At 40.5% G+C, this 17494-nt stretch overlaps 1 protein-coding gene across 1 annotated transcript in view; it reads right to left on the reverse strand.

Annotated features, from left to right (window-relative positions):
* LOC117507453 (DNA-dependent protein kinase catalytic subunit-like) overlaps window positions 1-17494 on the reverse strand; it is a 223154-nt gene that overhangs the window by 142173 nt on the left and 63487 nt on the right. Inside the window, exons 13-21 of the mRNA XM_034167361.1 lie at window positions 15328-15496; window positions 13153-13202; window positions 11286-11414; window positions 10224-10373; window positions 7535-7644; window positions 7267-7426; window positions 6610-6696; window positions 6396-6515; window positions 6123-6282 (exon numbers count right to left, since the gene is read on the reverse strand). Of these exons, the coding sequence (XP_034023252.1) occupies window positions 6123-6282; window positions 6396-6515; window positions 6610-6696; window positions 7267-7426; window positions 7535-7644; window positions 10224-10373; window positions 11286-11414; window positions 13153-13202; window positions 15328-15496 (1135 nt within the window). The remainder of the gene's footprint in view (window positions 1-6122; window positions 6283-6395; window positions 6516-6609; window positions 6697-7266; window positions 7427-7534; window positions 7645-10223; window positions 10374-11285; window positions 11415-13152; window positions 13203-15327; window positions 15497-17494) is intronic.

Consider the following 17494-nt stretch of genomic DNA (forward strand, 5'->3'; position numbering starts at 1 on the left):
AACACGATCATTTCAATAACAATCATGATATCAAAGTGAAACTGTTAGAAGAAAAATCCTTTGCTTACTATTGCTACATCAAACAGTTTTCCCCTGCAATTTCAGGCATGTACAGAATCGCTTGCCACAATTGAAAATGTACATGGGCGCATGTTTGAAATGTGCTGTTATTCTATTCTATTGGCATTGAAACTTTGAACCATCCAAAATTTTGTTCATGATTATCCAGACACTCCAGATGGTGGGTGACACACTCCAGGAAGACCATGTATGCATGCAGATGCATTGTGGCAGGGTTGATGATTATCCTGTTTGCCGTGTTGCAATTGATCTAACTTCAACCTAACAGGACACGTGGACAGGAGGTTTGAGGTTAAGTGCGTGCATGTTGGGCCAGCAACAGGACACAGACTGGTGTCCTGTCCAGGGTGTACGCCGCCTCTCACCTAATGACCACTGGGATAGACTCCAGCTCCCCTGCAACCCTTAAGTGGGATAAGTAGGTATAGAAAATGAATGAGTGAATGTAAGCCATCAGTAAACTTTTAAAGATGTTTAAAAAAAAATATGTGATGTCAGGACAAATCATAATCAACAACACATCAGATGTCATTTGTGTAGATAAGTGGTAATATGCATTATAGATGGCTTTGGTTTTTGTTTCGTTAGTGTGTCTTGAAATCAATAATTTCTGTGTAAATATGGATTAACATAAAATGAAGATTGTTTTCTGTTGTGGAGCGAGCAGCAAATTATTTTGTTGACCGGAACGAGCAGCAGCCATGCACAGCCGTGTGCAGTGGCTGTGCAGGGATGACATTACCAAAGCTCTGCAAGACATATAGTGTGGATCCATGAGACACACAGCAGCTCCGTGAGAAACACAACTCTGCTGATTTTTCTGGCAAAACAGAGCACAAGTACTTACATTTGGGTACTCGTCAATACAGAGTACCAACACGAATACTTAATAATACCATTAGAGTTTTTTCCCCACTTAGAAATCATGGAGGGGTCTGAAATTTTCATCTTAAGTGCATGTCCACTGTGAGAGACATAATCAAAAAAAAAAAAAATCCGGAAATCACAATAATGTATGATTTTTTAATAATTTATTTGTATGTTACTGCTGCAAACATGTATTTGACCCCCTACCAACCAGCAAGAATTCTGCTTCACACAGACCTGTTAATTTTTCTTTAAGAAGCCCTCTTATTCTGCACTCTTTACCTGTATCAACTGCACCTGTTTGAACTTGTTACCTGTATAAAAGACACCTGTTCACACACTCAATCACACTCCAACCTGTCCACCTTAGCCAAGACCAAAGAGCAGTCTAAGGACACCAGGGACAAAACTGTAGACCTGCACAAAGCTGGGATGGACTACAGGACAACAGGCAAGCAGCTTGGTAGAAGACAACAACTGTTATGATTATTAGAAAGTGGAAAAAACACAAGATGACTGTCAGTCTCCCTTGGTCTGGGATTCCATGCAAGATCTCACTTTGTGGGGTAAGGATGATTCTGAGAAAGCTCAGAACTATGACCTGAAGAGAGCTGGGACCACAGTCACAAAGATTACATTATTAACACATGATGCTGTCATGGTTTAAAATCCTGCAGGGCAGCAAGGTCCCCCTGCTCAAGCCAGCACATGTCCAGGCCCGTTTGAAGTTCACCAGTGACCATCTGGATGATCCAGAGGAGGCATGGGAGAAGGTCATGATGAGACCAGAATAGAGCTTTTTGGAATCAACTCCACTTACCATGTTTAGAGGATGAGAACAACCCCAAGAAAACCATCCCAACCGTGAAGCATGGGGGTGGAAACATTATACTCTGGGGGTGCTCTTGTGCAAAGGGGACAGGGCGAGTGCACCATATTGAAGGGAGGATTGATGGGGTCATGTATTGCGAAATCTTGGCAAACAACCTCCTTCCCTCAGTAAGTGCATTGAAGATGGGTCATGACTGGGTCTTCCAGCATGACAATGACCCCAAACACACAGCCAGGGCAACTAAGGAGAGGCTCTGTTAGAAGCATTTCAAGGTCCTGGAGTGGCCTGGCCAGTCTCCAGACCTGAACTCAATAGAAAATCTTTGGAGGGAGCTGAAACTCCAAACCTGAAAGATCTAGAGAAGATCTTTATGGAGGAGTGGACCAAAATCCCTGCTGCAGTGTGTGAAAATCTGGTGAAAAACTACAGGAAATGTTTGAACCCTGTAACTGCAAACAAAGGCTACTGTACCAAATATTAACTTTGATTTTCACAGGTGTTGAAATACTTATTTGCAGCAGTAACATACAAATAAATTATAAAACAAACAAAAAAAAAAATCATACATTGTGATTTCCGGATTTTTTTTTTTTAGATTATGTCTCTCACAGTGGACATGCACCTAAGATGAAAATTTCAGACACCTCCATGATTTCTAAGTGGGAGAACTTGCAAAATCGCAGGGTGTTCAAATACTTATTTTCCCCTCACTGTAGTCACCCTTTCTTGACTTCAATAAACAAATACAAAGACATCTTTCTTGACCTCATATGTCAATTTTGACAGCATTCTAACAGTAAAACTTACCATTTATAATCTACATTTTTTATAAATGTAACTATTAAATTCTTTCTAACATTTTTCTAGCATTTAAATTTTTTTCTCAACATTTTAATTGTTAAAATTATTATTATAGTAGTAGTAGTATGAAAAATTATCTTCAAAAGTGGACCTTTAATCTCAGGGTGTGGAGGGGGAAGCATGCCCGGCCACCTTTCCATCTAAATTTGACCCTGGATGGCTGTCTGAGCAGAAAGAATTGACATGTTTTTATGGAAAAAGCACCACCAGACTGACAGGTAGGGGATATTTTTTTTTTTTTTTACATTTTTCAGCATTTTTCTTATGTCATGTCATCCTCACAAAGCTTTTTGGCGCATTTGGGTGGAAAAAAACAAGCATTAACATTTGTTAATGCGTGCGGATCAGATGTTTTTAGCAAGGACACACATGGAGCGGCACAGAGTTTTAAAGAAATAAAAAGTGTAAAAACGTCTTAGTAAAGCTGCCGTCACCGCACTTTGAGAGACGACAACTATTCTCAACTGAGCTGCGCTGCAGAAAGCAGATGAAAAGCTTGCAGCATGAAACGCTTCGTGGGCAAAGTGGGCAATTCAGTCAAACTGCAACCTCCGCCTGCTCACGGACTGCATTGAGAGGCTGACATGATGCTGTTGTAAAGGGGTATTGAGTGTCTAGTAACGGAGCAGTTTTATCCCTAAAGATAGCTATGTGACAAAAGTAGATGACGGTGAGCATGTGGGTCAAGCAGGCTTTGAAGCCTCCTTTTGATTTTCCTTTGCAACATAAAGCCCAACTAAACCATATTGCCCTCTTCAAAAGAAGACCGTTTTGAGTTGACAACATTTTAGCTTTATGGAAAAGTGTGGTAGTACTACCACAGCAGTCAGCGCATAGGCTGTGTGAAGTATTTGTGTACATGCCCACAAGCACTTGTGTCACAGGCTGCAGACAGCATTAACATCTATCATTGGTATACAATAGTATGAAACACACATCTTGACTGCCATGACAATAAGTAGGTCAGATTTCCTCATTTTTGGAATCAGGATGCAAATTGGGGCCAGAAATCGGCAATGCGAAACCGGCTTATGTTCAATAATGCCTTTTTCTCTCTTCAACCATCTTCTGGGTGTAGAGGATAAAAACACTTTACTCCCATCAAAAAATTCATACTGTAATATTTTCTAAGTTCTGGTATAACTTGAGCCCCTTCAAAAAAAAAAAAAAAAAGATTTGAAAGGGCATAACCTACTATTAACAGCAATAGCAGCAGCTGACTTAGAACCGGTGTGGACCAGGGGAATCCGACTGTTTAATTAAAACATTATAGGCTGGCGCCTAGCAGCTGACTTAGAACCGGCGCGGACCAGGGAAATCCGACTGTTTAATTAAAACATTATCGGCTGGCGCCTAGCAGCTGACTTAGAACCGGTGCGGACCCGGGAAATCCGACTGTTTAATTAAAACATTATCGGCTGGCGCCTAGCAGCTGACTTAGAACCGGTGCGGACCAGGGGAATCTGACTTTAATAAAAACATTATCGGCTGGCGCCTAGCAGCTGACTTAGCACCGGTACGGGCCAGGGGAATCTGACTGTTTAATTAATTGGGCATTCAACATTACATACAAAAAAGCCAGGAAAATTGTAAGATTTAAAATCAATACCACATTCTTTAAAAATAATGTTGGTGTAAGAGCAGCTGCACTTTGTAAAAATAAATAAATAAAAATTTTCAATCATGTATTGCTATTTTCTGTTTTGTTGTGCTGAACTTCAATGAACTATGTTACTGTATTTATACGAGGTAAATAGACTATATCTGATTTTGTGTGGCACGGTGGCTTAATTAATTAGTTGCCTCGGTTGCCACTTTTGCCTCACAGCAAAAAGGTCCTGGGATCGCTTCACACCTTGTCCTTTCTGTGTAGAGTTTGCATTAAATAAGCATGTTGTTAATAGTGGGAGGAACCCAGAATGCTCAGATCTCTGGGTTCCTCCCACTATCAACAACATGCTTATTGTTTTGCTTATGGAGTTCCACAAGGTTCTGTGCTAGGACCAATTTTATTCACTTTATACATGCTTCCCTTAGGCAGTATTATTAGACGGCATTGCTTAAATTTGCATTGTTACGCAGATGATACCCAGCTTTATCTATCCATGAAGCCAGAGGACACACACCAATTAGCTAAACTGCAGGATTGTCTTACAGACATAAAGACATGGATGACCTCTAATTTCCTGCTTTTAAACTCAGATAAAACTGAAGTTATTGTACTTGGCCCAACAAATCTTAGAAACATGGTGTCTAACCAGATCCTTACTCTGGATGGCATTACCCTAATTCATGCATTTATTTCCTCTAGGCTGGACTATTGTAATTCATTATTATCAGGTTGTCCTAAAAGTTCCCTGAAAAGCCTTCAGTTAATTCAAAATGCTGCAGCTAGAGTACTAACGGGGACTAGAAGGAGAGAGCATATCTCACCCATATTGGCCTCTCTTCATTGGCTTCCTGTTAATTCTAGAATAGAATTTAAAATTCTTCTTCTTACTTATAAGGATTTGAATAATCAGGTCCCATCTTATCTTAGGGACCTCATAGTACCATATCACCCCAATAGAGCGCTTCGCTCTCAGACTGCAGGCTTACTTGTAGTTCCTAGGGTTTGTAAGAGTAGAATGGGAGGCAAAGCCTTCAGCTTTCAGGCTCCTCTCCTCTGGAACCAGCTCCCAATTCAGATCAGGGAGACAGACACCCTCTCTACTTTTAAGATTAGGCTTAAAACTTTCCTTTTTGCTAAAGCTTATAGTTAGGGCTGGATCAGGTGACCCTGAACCATCCCTTAGTTATGCTGCTATAGACTTAGACTGCTGGGGGGTTCCCATGATGTACTGAGTGTTTCTTTCTCTTTTTGCTCTGTATGCACCACTCTGCATTTAATCATTAGTGATTGATCTCTGCTCCCCTCCACAGCATGTCTTTTTCCTGGTTCTCTCCCTCAGCCCCAACCAGTCCCAGCAGAAGACTGCCCCTCCCTGAGCCTGGTTCTGCTGGAGGTTTCTTCCTGTTAAAAGGGAGTTTTTCCTTCCCACTGTTGCCAAGTGCTTGCTCACAGGGGGTCGTTTTGACCATTGGGGTTTTTACGTAATTATTGTTTGGCCTTGCCTTACAATATAAAGCGCCTTGGGGCAACTGTTTATTGTGATTTGGCGCTATACAAATAAAATTGATTGAATTGATTGATTGATTTAGGCTCTGCTCCTTTCTCTGCCCCTGACCAAGACAGCGTCTCTACATCTGGAGTTGGTCCCTGGGTGCCAGACTGTGGCTGCCCACTGCTCCTAGTGGTTGGATTGCGCCTAACTGTAATTAGGATGGGTTAAATGCAGATGACAAACTTTGTTGAGTGTATTCATCCATGTACAATGACAATGAAGGCCCATTTTCTTCCGATTTTGATACAGAGCCTCAATCGTTTTCAAGCTATCATCATCAAACAAATATGTATCACCCCTGCTGATGCTGTGCGCACCATTTGTGGAAGTGGTTTTCAAGTATCCATCTAGAAGAGGAAGTGCGTTCTTATAACAGGGCTGCAAAGTCTCCAAAGGTATGTGAGAGGACCAGTCCTCCAGGGCATCCAGGGCTGTGTTAGCCAAAGGAACATGGCTCAGGCCCAACTTTAACGCCGCCTAGTTGTCAACACAAACAAGCATATGCGTCACACAAAACTAATCTTAAACAAAGTACTGCACAGCTGTACTTTATAACTGTGTAGATCAAAAACAAAATCACACAATGCCACCTCGAGAGCAGGGCAGTAGGCCTTAATGTCCAAAGCTACAATGCTGTGGTGCAGTGAAAGAACAAATGTCAAGCAGGAAGCCAGCAGCTCGTCTTTATACTGCTTCATTCTCACGCAGACCTGGTGGAAACAAACATGTTACTCAGATTATCTAACATATAAATATTGCATCATTATATAAATATGACCAGGAAATATTTTTCAGAGAACTCACCTCTTTCCCAAACTTTGAGAAGAGTGCAAAACAAGCACTTCTTGCTGCATCAGTGTGGGGGAATGATGAGCTTTTAAGGTCAATTCCCTGTTGAAATACAGTTTTTTGATTTACATTTACATCTTTTATCTTTTAACTGTGCTTTTCTTGCTTTTAATTTTGAATTTAGATTAATTTGTGTTGTTGTGAATTATGTGAAGCGCCTTGGTGCGACTTTGTCGTGATTTGGCGCTATATAAATTAATAAATTATTATTATTATTATCTTCAAGTCTGAGTTATTATTTTCTATTATGCTGTACAGCATCGCGACTTTGCTACAAAATTCTTTTTCTGTGACTCACTAGAGTGAGTTGGCGTATGTTGTATTTTTTTATGAAATACTGAAATCCATTCATGCATTTTCCATGCCCTCTTACTCTATTTAAGGGTCATGGGTGGGCTGGAGCCTATCCCAGCAGTCATTGGGCGTGAGGCGGGGTACACCCTCAACAGGACGACAGTCTGTCGCAGGGCAAAATACTGAAATATTCATCTAATATGTTAACCATTACCAACAATAACCATTTAATATGTATAACTCAGGATGTCAATTTGAAAAAAACACACTTCTTTTTATCTTTAAACTTGCCGAGACCTGCACTGGTGGAAAAGTTACCTGATAGTATTTGATCCTCTTAGCAATTTTCATGGCAACAGAGAGCAGTTTGTAAAAGCCACTGACGAGTGGATTTCTTATGGAGTGGATGATGAGTTCATGGCTAAGGGGGTACATCCAATTCTGAAAGTAGTCCACGTGATTATTCAGCAACAACTCACTGTAGAGGAAGAAAAGAAATTATTTAGCCCAACAATGATTTACTTAACTAATTAAATTCAGTTTACAACTGATAAGTATGAAAGGTTTCAGTAACAGATTCCATTACCTGCAGAACTCAACCAGGTTCACAAAGGCATCAAAGTCTTTAGCCTTATTGGGTAAAAGGTGAGCTGTGGGGTCTGAAGAGGGCAGTACACTGGCCATGTCATCTGGGTCCTGACAGACAAAAAAGGCCCATGGATTACACTTGACCAATGAGAAGGTTGTTGAGGACCAAATAAAGTATGTTTACACTGAAGCAAACACTATGCATTATTCAAACACTCCTGCATTGAAATCCTTCAGCAATAAACAAGGACAATCCATGACAAATCATATTCATTAAAGGCTATCAAGATCACAGAGACAAGTCCAATGTAGAGTTAACTCCATATAAGTATCAACTATCTTTAATATGACAGTGGTCCATGTCGGAATTACAACACAAATCAAATGGTTAAATTAAAGCATTTTAATACCTAAGGGCCCTGTCCCACTGGGGTTTAGGAGGATTTGCATATGGATTGCGCACAAAATTGGCCCATATTCACCAAACATCCGCAATATCCATGTAACATGCCTGTATGAGTCGGCCGTCATTCGAACACGCCTGTGATCATCCGCAGAGGCACACGTCTGCAGCCAGAATTTTTGAGCTGTTCAAAAATCTGGATGCAGATAATATCTGCCTTACATACTCCATATATACTCAATACATACTCTATGCGCTGTATATCTGTCGTTAACCGCTGATATCCGCAACTGACGGGGATTTGCGGCTTGGCAGCAGACCGGGACAGTGTGTAAAACAGATATATATCATGCCCATCATGTCCACATCACAAACTAAAATATGTTGTAGGGAATGCATACAGATTGGCCACAAATAAAGCGTTTTTATTACATCTGCTTTGCAGCTGATTTGCGGACAATCTGTGAATGCATAACAAACACGTCACGTAAACCCAAAGTACTATATGTGGCAGAAAGTGACATACCTGCCAGTCAGTGCCAGTCCGGCTGTGTAGATCCACAAAGACGCAGCTGCTGCAATCCAGGACTTTTATTTAACACCAACAAAAGGAAGAGTTGCTGTTTAGCCACAACTGTGACACTCAAAAAAAAATAAATAAAAAAAATAAGAAAACACCGTGTCACACCCCGAGCGGCTTCCCCCCTCCCGCTCCCCAAACTCATAAACAGTTAACCCTCGCATGACAAAATAAACACTGACTCTGTGATCAACTTGTCCAAGTCCAGCAAATGCTCCAGAGGCTGTATTGTTGGTGTGAATAGTGATGCCGAAAGGAGCGAGTGCGCTTATTTTATGACCGTAATGCAGATGCCGTGCAGGCGCAACACGTGCGCGATGCATTCGTAATACACCCGTAATACTGCCGTGGTAATCTCAATGTGTCGGATCAGTTTCCTCACTACATGCGTTATATAACTGTGATTGTTCATCATATATTCGCTATATATTATTAATATATCCGTAATTCATACTGGGACATTTGTCATTTTTGGCCATTTTTGTTGCGGACGACAACGAACGCCCGCAATTTGTATACTCAATTCATGCACAATTAATCATCTCCCCAGTGGGACAGGGCCCTAAAGATTTAATTTAATCCTAAATTAAGTTGTCATTTTAAACACTTGGCTGGTCATTCTTTCTGGTCAGAGTTCCAAACTGCAATTTGGAACTCAGAGTCATCAGCAGGCATCGCAATTCTTTTACGGTGATGTTCTGGCAGGCTTTCACTGGATATGTCTCCAGTTCCAGCCTGATGTCGACACATTGTCTTGTCTATAACTTGATGGTATGTGGAGGAGATAGGATGATCAGAGGTGGTCTCGTAGGAACGAGGTACTCAACTGCTTCACCTAAGGGAGCTGCTGCTCTCACAAATGCACTACCTATGCACACAATGGCCATACATAAGATAGCTGCCAGAAAACCTCACATTTTTGTCATCCACTGAGACCACCACATAAATAGCAATGCACCAGGTTCAAATTCAGTCTAAAATACAATGACATATAGGTAAGACTTTACTAATCTCACAGTGGAGAAATTCACGTTACTTCAGCTCTAGACAGTTGTGTTACGCCAAAAACATGCCCATGAACAATTATGTGACTAAATAGAACCCCTTTGTGTGCTGTGCCTTACTTTGCACTCAGATTACACACAGTTTAAATTAAGTGAAGCTGATGCACTTGCACTGTTGCAAATGCACTTTCACTGTACGATTTAGACTGTGCACTTTAGATTTTCAAGATAACACCCTGGCCATCTTACCTGCTGGTCTGTAAATGAAACAGCTACAAAAGAGTTTGGCCACTTGTCCAGTTTCTTTTGGACCCGTTTGCATTTCAGAAAGCACTTGAATTTCCTAATGTCTTACCAACACAACTTATAATTAGTATATCCCTGTATGTCATCACACATTTTTGTGGCCAAAATACAATACTGTGGAAAACATTTATGCATATTAAGATAAGTCAGTCCTTTAACAATACTGTGTCTATCCAGGGATTACCTATGTTGTAAATATGAATTAACTGTCATGTACCATTACTGCCCTGTTGTGTTCACAACCAAAATCAATTTATGAAATTGGTTGCTGTACACCCCAGACACAAACTAGTTCTGAAAATATTTAAATATAAATTTAACATTTCTAAAATTTATGGGCCTATCATACATTTCTTAACCAAGCCACTTGTCACCTCTTTGAGTAAGATCTTACCTCCTCTGCTGGTGTGACTTTCTCCACAGACAAGTCCAATTTTTCTACTATTTGGAGAATTGATTTCACCATCTCATCATAAAGGAGACGACTCAAAGACACAAGAGCAGAGTTCTGACCTTCAAAAGCACCATCTAAAAAGCCTGAATCCTAAAAAGGAGGACAAATGTGAGTAACAAGTAACAGAATGCATCCTGCTCTTTATTATGGGGGATATTAGACCCACTTTTGCTCATCTTTGCTGTGTCAGCACTGAACCGTGATGCAAATTAATTCTGAAAAGATGGTTCTGTACCAGTTTTATTGACCTCCAACAGAACTGTTCAGCTCTTTGGCTAACATGTCAGTAACAATAACGTCACAATTTTCTTTCATGTTTTGCAAGACGTTTGTTCCTTTCTCTGTCATGTCATTATGATATTTCTTGTATATGTCGCTCTGGTTCTCTAGACCAGGCACCTAGTAAGTGGCTCTGTCTCTTCTTTCTTCCTCTTCCCCCCCCCCCCCCTCCTTTTTTTTATTTTTTATTTTTAGGAGTACCTTTATACACTAGTAGAGTTCCACCTTAGATTTGGAATGTATAATAGAAGATATACCTTACTGAATTTTCATGGTGTGGTTCACAACACAATCGTTTTGAATGTGACAACACAGCCGATTCGACATGCCAAGCCTACAGGATGAAAAACCCTGCAACTGCAGGAGGTGCAACTTCAAGCAGTGATATAACCTGTGAAGATTCACTTCATTCCGTGCTTAATAAATAAACGTTTTTTCTTTGTGTGTGTAAGCTTGTCCATCATTTTGTTGAACAAATAAGGATAACAAATTATGAAAATTATCAGTCAGTCAATTATATGCTACTCCACTGACTGTGCATCTGAGGTTTGGTCAGACTGCAAGTTCAAATCAGATTTAAAATATATCTGATTGTAGTCTGTAACGAGTCACAGCTCAAGTTGAATGAAAGAGAGGTACCAAAGTGACCCTCTACTTATGGCTCTGCCACTAATGTGACTACACTGTCCTCTAGAGGTACCCTACTTAACAACGGCAGCCCACCTTTAACTGCTCACAGTCTAGAAGGCCTTTGTACAGAGGGAGGTAGTTCTGACTGGATGGGACTCTCCACTTTCCAACACGAATTTCAGATGAGTTAGCCGGACCTTCATCATTTCCACTGTCTTTGCGCTGAAGAGAGCAAGCCAAAGAGGATGAGTACTCATTATTCTACCAAAATAAGTCTCTCTCTCTCTCTCATATATATACATACATATATATATATATATATATATATATACACACACACACACAACCCCTGGCAAAAATTATGGAATCACCGGCCTCGGAGGATGTTCATTCAGTTGTTTAATTTTGTAGAAAAAAAAGCAGATCACAGACATGACACAAAACTAAAGTCATTTCAAATGGCAACTTTCTGGCTTTAAGAAACACTATAAGAAATCAAGAAAAAAAATTGTGGCAGTCAGTAACGGTTACTTTTTTAGACCAAGCAGAGGGGAAAAAAATATGGACTCACTCAATTCTGAGGAATAAATTATGGAATCACCCTGTAAATTTTCATCCCCAAAACTAAAACCTGCGTCAAATCAGATCTGCTCGTTAGTCTGAATCTAAAAAGGAGTGATCACACCTTGGAGAGCTGTTGCACCAAGTGGACTGACATGAATCATGGCTCCAACACGAGAGATGTCAACTGAAACAAAGGAGAGCATTATCAAACTCTTAAAAGAGGGTAAATCATCATGCAATGTTGCAAAAGATGTTGGTTGTTCACAGTCAGCTGTGTCTAAACTCTGGACCAAATACAAACAACATTGGAAGGTTGTTAAAGGCAAACATACTGGTAGACCAAGGAAGACATCAAAGTGTCAAGACAGAAAACTTAAAGCAATATGTCTCAAAAATCGAAAATGCACAACAAAAGAAATGAGGAACGAATGGGAGGAAACTGGAGTCAACGTCTGTGACTGAACTGTAAGAAACCGCCTAAAGGAAATGGGATTTACATACAGAAAAGCTAAACGAAAGCCATCAACACCTAAACAGAAAAAAACAAGGTTACAATGGGCTAAGGAAAAGCAATCGTGGACTGTGGATGACTGGATGAAAGTCATATTCAGTGATGAATCTCGAATCTGCATTGGGCAAGGTGATGATGCAGGAACTTTTGTTTGGTGCCGTTCCAATGAGATTTCTAAAGATGACTGCCTGAAAAGAACATGTAAATTTCCACAGTCATTGATGATATGGGGGGCTGCATGTCAGGTAAAGGCACTGGGGAGATGGCTGTCATTACATAATCAATAAATGCACAAGTTTACGTTGATATTTTGGACACTTTTCTTATCCCATCAATTGAAAGGATGTTTGGGGATGATGAAATCATTTTTCAAGATGATAATGCATCTTGCCATAGAGCAAAAACTGTGAAAACATTCCTTGCAAAAAGACACATAGGGTCAATGTCATGGACTGCAAATAGTCCGGATCTTAATCCAATTGAAAATCTTTGATGGAAGTTGAAGAAAATGGTCCATGACAAGGCTCCAACCTGCAAAGCTGATCTGGCAACAGCAATCAGAGAAAGTTGGAGCCAGATTGATGAAGAGTACTGTTTGTCACTCATTAAGTCCATGCCTCAGAGACTGCAAGCTGTTATAAAAGCCAGAGGTGGTGCAACAAAATACTAGTGATGTGTTGGAGCGTTCTTTTGTTTTTCATGATTCCATAATTTTTTCCTCAGAATTGAGTGATTCCATATTTTTTTTCCCTCTGCTTGGTCTAAAAAAGTAACCGTTACTGACTGCCACAATTTTTTTCCTGATTTCTTACAGTGTTTCTTAAAGCCAGAAAGTTGCCATTTGAAATGACTTTAGTTTTGTCTATATATAAAAATGCCCCTCACCTCAGAAATGCTGATGGGTTTGCAACAGACCCGAATTAAGCCTTGATGCACTAAAAGGAAAGCAATGGTACATAATTTTAGAAAACACATACCGGTACAATAACTAAATAATTAAAAACAATGAAACACCTTCAATTTTTATGTCCAAATATCTTGGTCAATCTGTCTCTCACACACACCTTTCTCTTATTTTAGTCAGTTAGAATGACACAGAATCTGACGTCATTGTGCTGCAGCCTCGCTCTCGTCTTAAGGCGGGACAATAACATGGAGGCTGAGGAGCGATTCGTCCTGCCGTTTGGACAAGACGGCCGATTAAAACAGTGGCCGTCTTCTTCAAAAGCCGTCTAAAATGCGGAGCTGTCGGTGTGTGTGTCTGTGTGTGTGTGTGTGTGTGTGTGTGTGTGCGCGCGCGCACACGGAGTCAACAGGCTGCAGACTGCGAGGGAGGGGGTGGGTGAGGGAGATTCCTGAATGGAAGCACGACACGTTACAGTCTGAGAACCATCAGTGCGCAGCGAGCACGGAGCAGAGAGAGGATTTTAACCCGAGTGAACATGTTAAAAAACAAAACGTGAAGCTTACTTCTCTCTGAACTTTCTCTAAAGGTGTGATTCTGCTGTTACCGTCCTGCTCACACCATGTGCGCGTCGTATGCTGAATTTATGAGATCATGAGATGAAATAAACGGTCAAATATCTTTAAAAACATATTTAAAAATGAGAATATATGAATGAACTAAGCCACAAAAAAAAAAAAACCCTGACATGAAGAAGCTGTGGTGATGTTCAGACGCACAGATCACAAAAAGCAGGTGAGAACTCTGAACTTTAACAGCTGTTACTTTCCAAAGGTATTTATTTGTTCAATCTTGAGCTTAATGTAGTGTTTAAGCACAAAACGTGACTGATGAGGAGAAACAATTTCAGAAATGCAACAGAAACAACCACAAATCAGAAAAAGTTGGGACTGTATGTAAAATGAAGATAAAAATAAAAATGTTGCACCATTCCCAGTATCTCCACTCACAGAAGCCAAACGTTCTTCCAGAGTTGTGTAATTATACTACAATAGTAGAATATAATGAAGGGGAAAAAAAAGAAAAAAAATAGACAATATATTCGTCAATCGCAATTATTTGTCTGACAATTAATCGTCTCCAGAAATTCCTAATCGTGACAGCCCTACCCCCCACCCCACCCCATTACATATAAAGTTATTTAAAAGTTATCATAAGAAGATGGATTTATTTCAGTTTTAATTTAAAATGACACACCTTCATTTGGTCAAACATATACTAAGATGACTGTCTCTTTAAACTCCAGAAATTGATGGAATAACTTTAAAAAGTTTCTGAATAACTAATTGGTATAAATCTGGCTTCACTGGGCTGTATTTAGGACTCTACCTTGCAAACCAGTGTCTTCTTGCAGGGGCGGAGAATCTAAAGAGTGAAGCCAAAGCTTCTGAAGCACTATTTTGGATCATCACAACTCAGGTTCATTCTCAGGAGTAATGTCGAAAAAGTTTCATTGTACCAAGCAACGATACATTCACTGTGCAACTGCTGCCAATGTGCTCGCTCATGGGGTGGGTAAGGTTTGTTAGTGCTGGATAAATAATCTCAATTGAACTAAGCTGATGAAGCAGGCATCAGATCGAAATGCAAAATCAGCCAACTTTAAGAGAGCACTCCATCAACATTACTACAGACTGACAATCAAGGCAGAAGCAAGTATTCTCATATCTACATCAAAAAAAGCTAGACAAGTGATCACCAGGACAAAGTCCAAGCTTTTTTTGTTTGTTTGATTTAGTTAGTTCTTTAAAGTTAGTTCTTTCAGTTTTGGAAGAATGGCTTCCCTTTTGGCTGAGATCATTTTCAGGCTGTGGTGATAGAGCGCTCTCTTAATATCAGATGACTTAACAACACACACATTGGTGGTGAAAACTGGGTCTGAAAGTACATGTAAAATTATGGCCTCATCCAAAATTACTTTAACAGTACTACATACCTACTCTTGCAAGATTCAAGCACAGAAATATTTGTGACATCTGGCAATCTTAAACATTCACAATCTGTCAAAACAAACAAACTAGACACACCTGAACTTTTTGGTCAATCCCCCTCTGTCTCAAACAGAAAACAAAAAACAGTAGGCATAGTCGACCTACCCACAGAGCTAATAAAACTCCATAAAATAGGTCCTTTAGAGGCCATGGCCACCAGCACCTTCAGAATAGACCGGCAACAAGCTGTCTGCATTCTCTCACTGTACTGAGGAAAACTGTCAATCTGCACCACAAGGAGGCGCTCCAATAATGGTGTGTACACCTCAGGAATCTGAGCAGGAGAAGAAGGGAGAAAAAAAAAAAAAAAAAAAAAACACTCATCAAACAAAAAATGATTTGTAGTAAATTGTGCTGTAAAGACAAAGTGGCTTTTTAAGATTCTGACACTGTTCACTTTTGTTTCAGTTCCCAACTCTGGTCCTGAGAGACCCCGGAACCTGAACAAGTTTAATCTCTCCCTGCTCTGCCAAAACCTGATTGGCTGTTAGTGGCAGGTTAGTAAGTCCCTGAGGAGCAAGGTTGGGAACCACTAAACTATAGACGTCACCTGATTTAAGAACAAATCTTCAATGTTACCTCTATCTTTGCATACATTACATTTTATTGGCCTGTTTATAGATGCCATTACCCTCACCACTGATCTCTTAGCATAACAATAGTAATAAAAATAATAATATAGCCTTTATTGTCATTGTACACACACATATACATACAACCCCAATTCCAATGAAGGTGGGACACTGTGTAAAATGTAAATAAGAACAGAATACAATGATTTGCAAATCCTCTTCAATATTCAATTGAATACACCACAAAGACAATATATTTAATGTTAAAACTGATAAACTTTATTGTTTTTGTGCAAATATTTGCTCATTTTGAAATGGATGCCTGCAACATGTTTCAAAAAAGCTGGGACAGTGGTATGTTTTATGCTTGGATGGCAGCATGTGTTGCTCCAAAACCTGGATGTACCTTTCAGCATTGACGGTGCCATCACAGATGTGTAAGTTGCCCATGCCATGGGCACTAACACACCCCCATACCATCACAGATGTGTAAGTTGCCCATGCCATGGGCACTAACACACAGACCATCACAGATGTTGGCTTTTGAACTTCGCGCTGGTAATAATCTGGATGGTCTTTTATCCTCTTTTGTCCAGAGGACATGACATCCATGACTTCCAAAAACAATTTGAAATGTGAACTCATTAGACCACAGCACACTTTTCCAAACGGCGTCTGCCCATTTCAAATGAGCTTGGGCCCAGAGAAGGCGGTGACATTTGTGGATGTTGTTGATGTATGGCTTTCCCTTTGCATGGTAGAGTTTTAACTTGCACTTGTAGATGTAGCGACGAACTGTGTTAACTGACAGTGGTTTTCTGAAGTGTTCCTGAACCCACACGGTAAGATCCTTTACACAATGATGTTGGTTTTTAATGCAGTGCCGCCTGAGGGATCGAAGGTCATTGGCATTCAATGTTGGATTTCAGCCTTGCCGCTTATGTGTAGAAAGTTCTCCAGATCCTCTGAATCTTCTGATTAGACTGTAGATGATGGAATCCCTAAATTTCTTGCAACTGAATGTTGAGAAACATTGTACTTAAACTGTTTTTTTTCACGCAGTTGTTCACAAAGTAGTAATCCTTGCCCCATCTTTGCTTGTGAATGGATGAGCCTTTTAGGGATGCTGATTTTATACCCAATCATGATAGTCACCTGTTTCCAATTAACCTGTTCACCTGTGGAATGCTCCAAACAGGTGTTCTCTGAGAACTTATCAACTTTCCCAGTCTTTTGTTGCCCCTGTCCCAGCATTTTTGAAATGTGTTGCAGGCATCCATTGCGCCGTTGCTTTGCGCCATGCGGAAATGTCCCGACGCACGTCTGTCTCAATGTGCCGAAAAAGTGCTGATGTCCACGTCTTCCGCAATTTCTGTGTTAGTCAGACAACGTCCCGGATCAACACAGTGTCCAGTTTGGAATTGAACAGCACATTCCACTGTTACAGGAGTTTTTGTCATGGAAAGATGAGCGGAGGAATTCCGCGCGTCGCGGTGGAGCCGCATGGCGCAAAGCAACGCCGTGATGAAGCCTCACAGGACATGTTCTGGCATGTCCAGGTCATCCACAATTTCTCGGATAGTCACATGACTGAAAAGCCACCGAAAGCCGTCTGAAAGCCATCTGAAAGCCGTCCTGTGAGACCAACACGGAGGTGGTTTTGTGCTGCGCCATGAGCGGCACGGTGGCGCATTCCTCCG

Source organism: Thalassophryne amazonica, chromosome 1 (assembly GCF_902500255.1).
Source record: "Thalassophryne amazonica chromosome 1, fThaAma1.1, whole genome shotgun sequence".
Classification (NCBI taxonomy): domain Eukaryota; kingdom Metazoa; phylum Chordata; class Actinopteri; order Batrachoidiformes; family Batrachoididae; genus Thalassophryne; species Thalassophryne amazonica.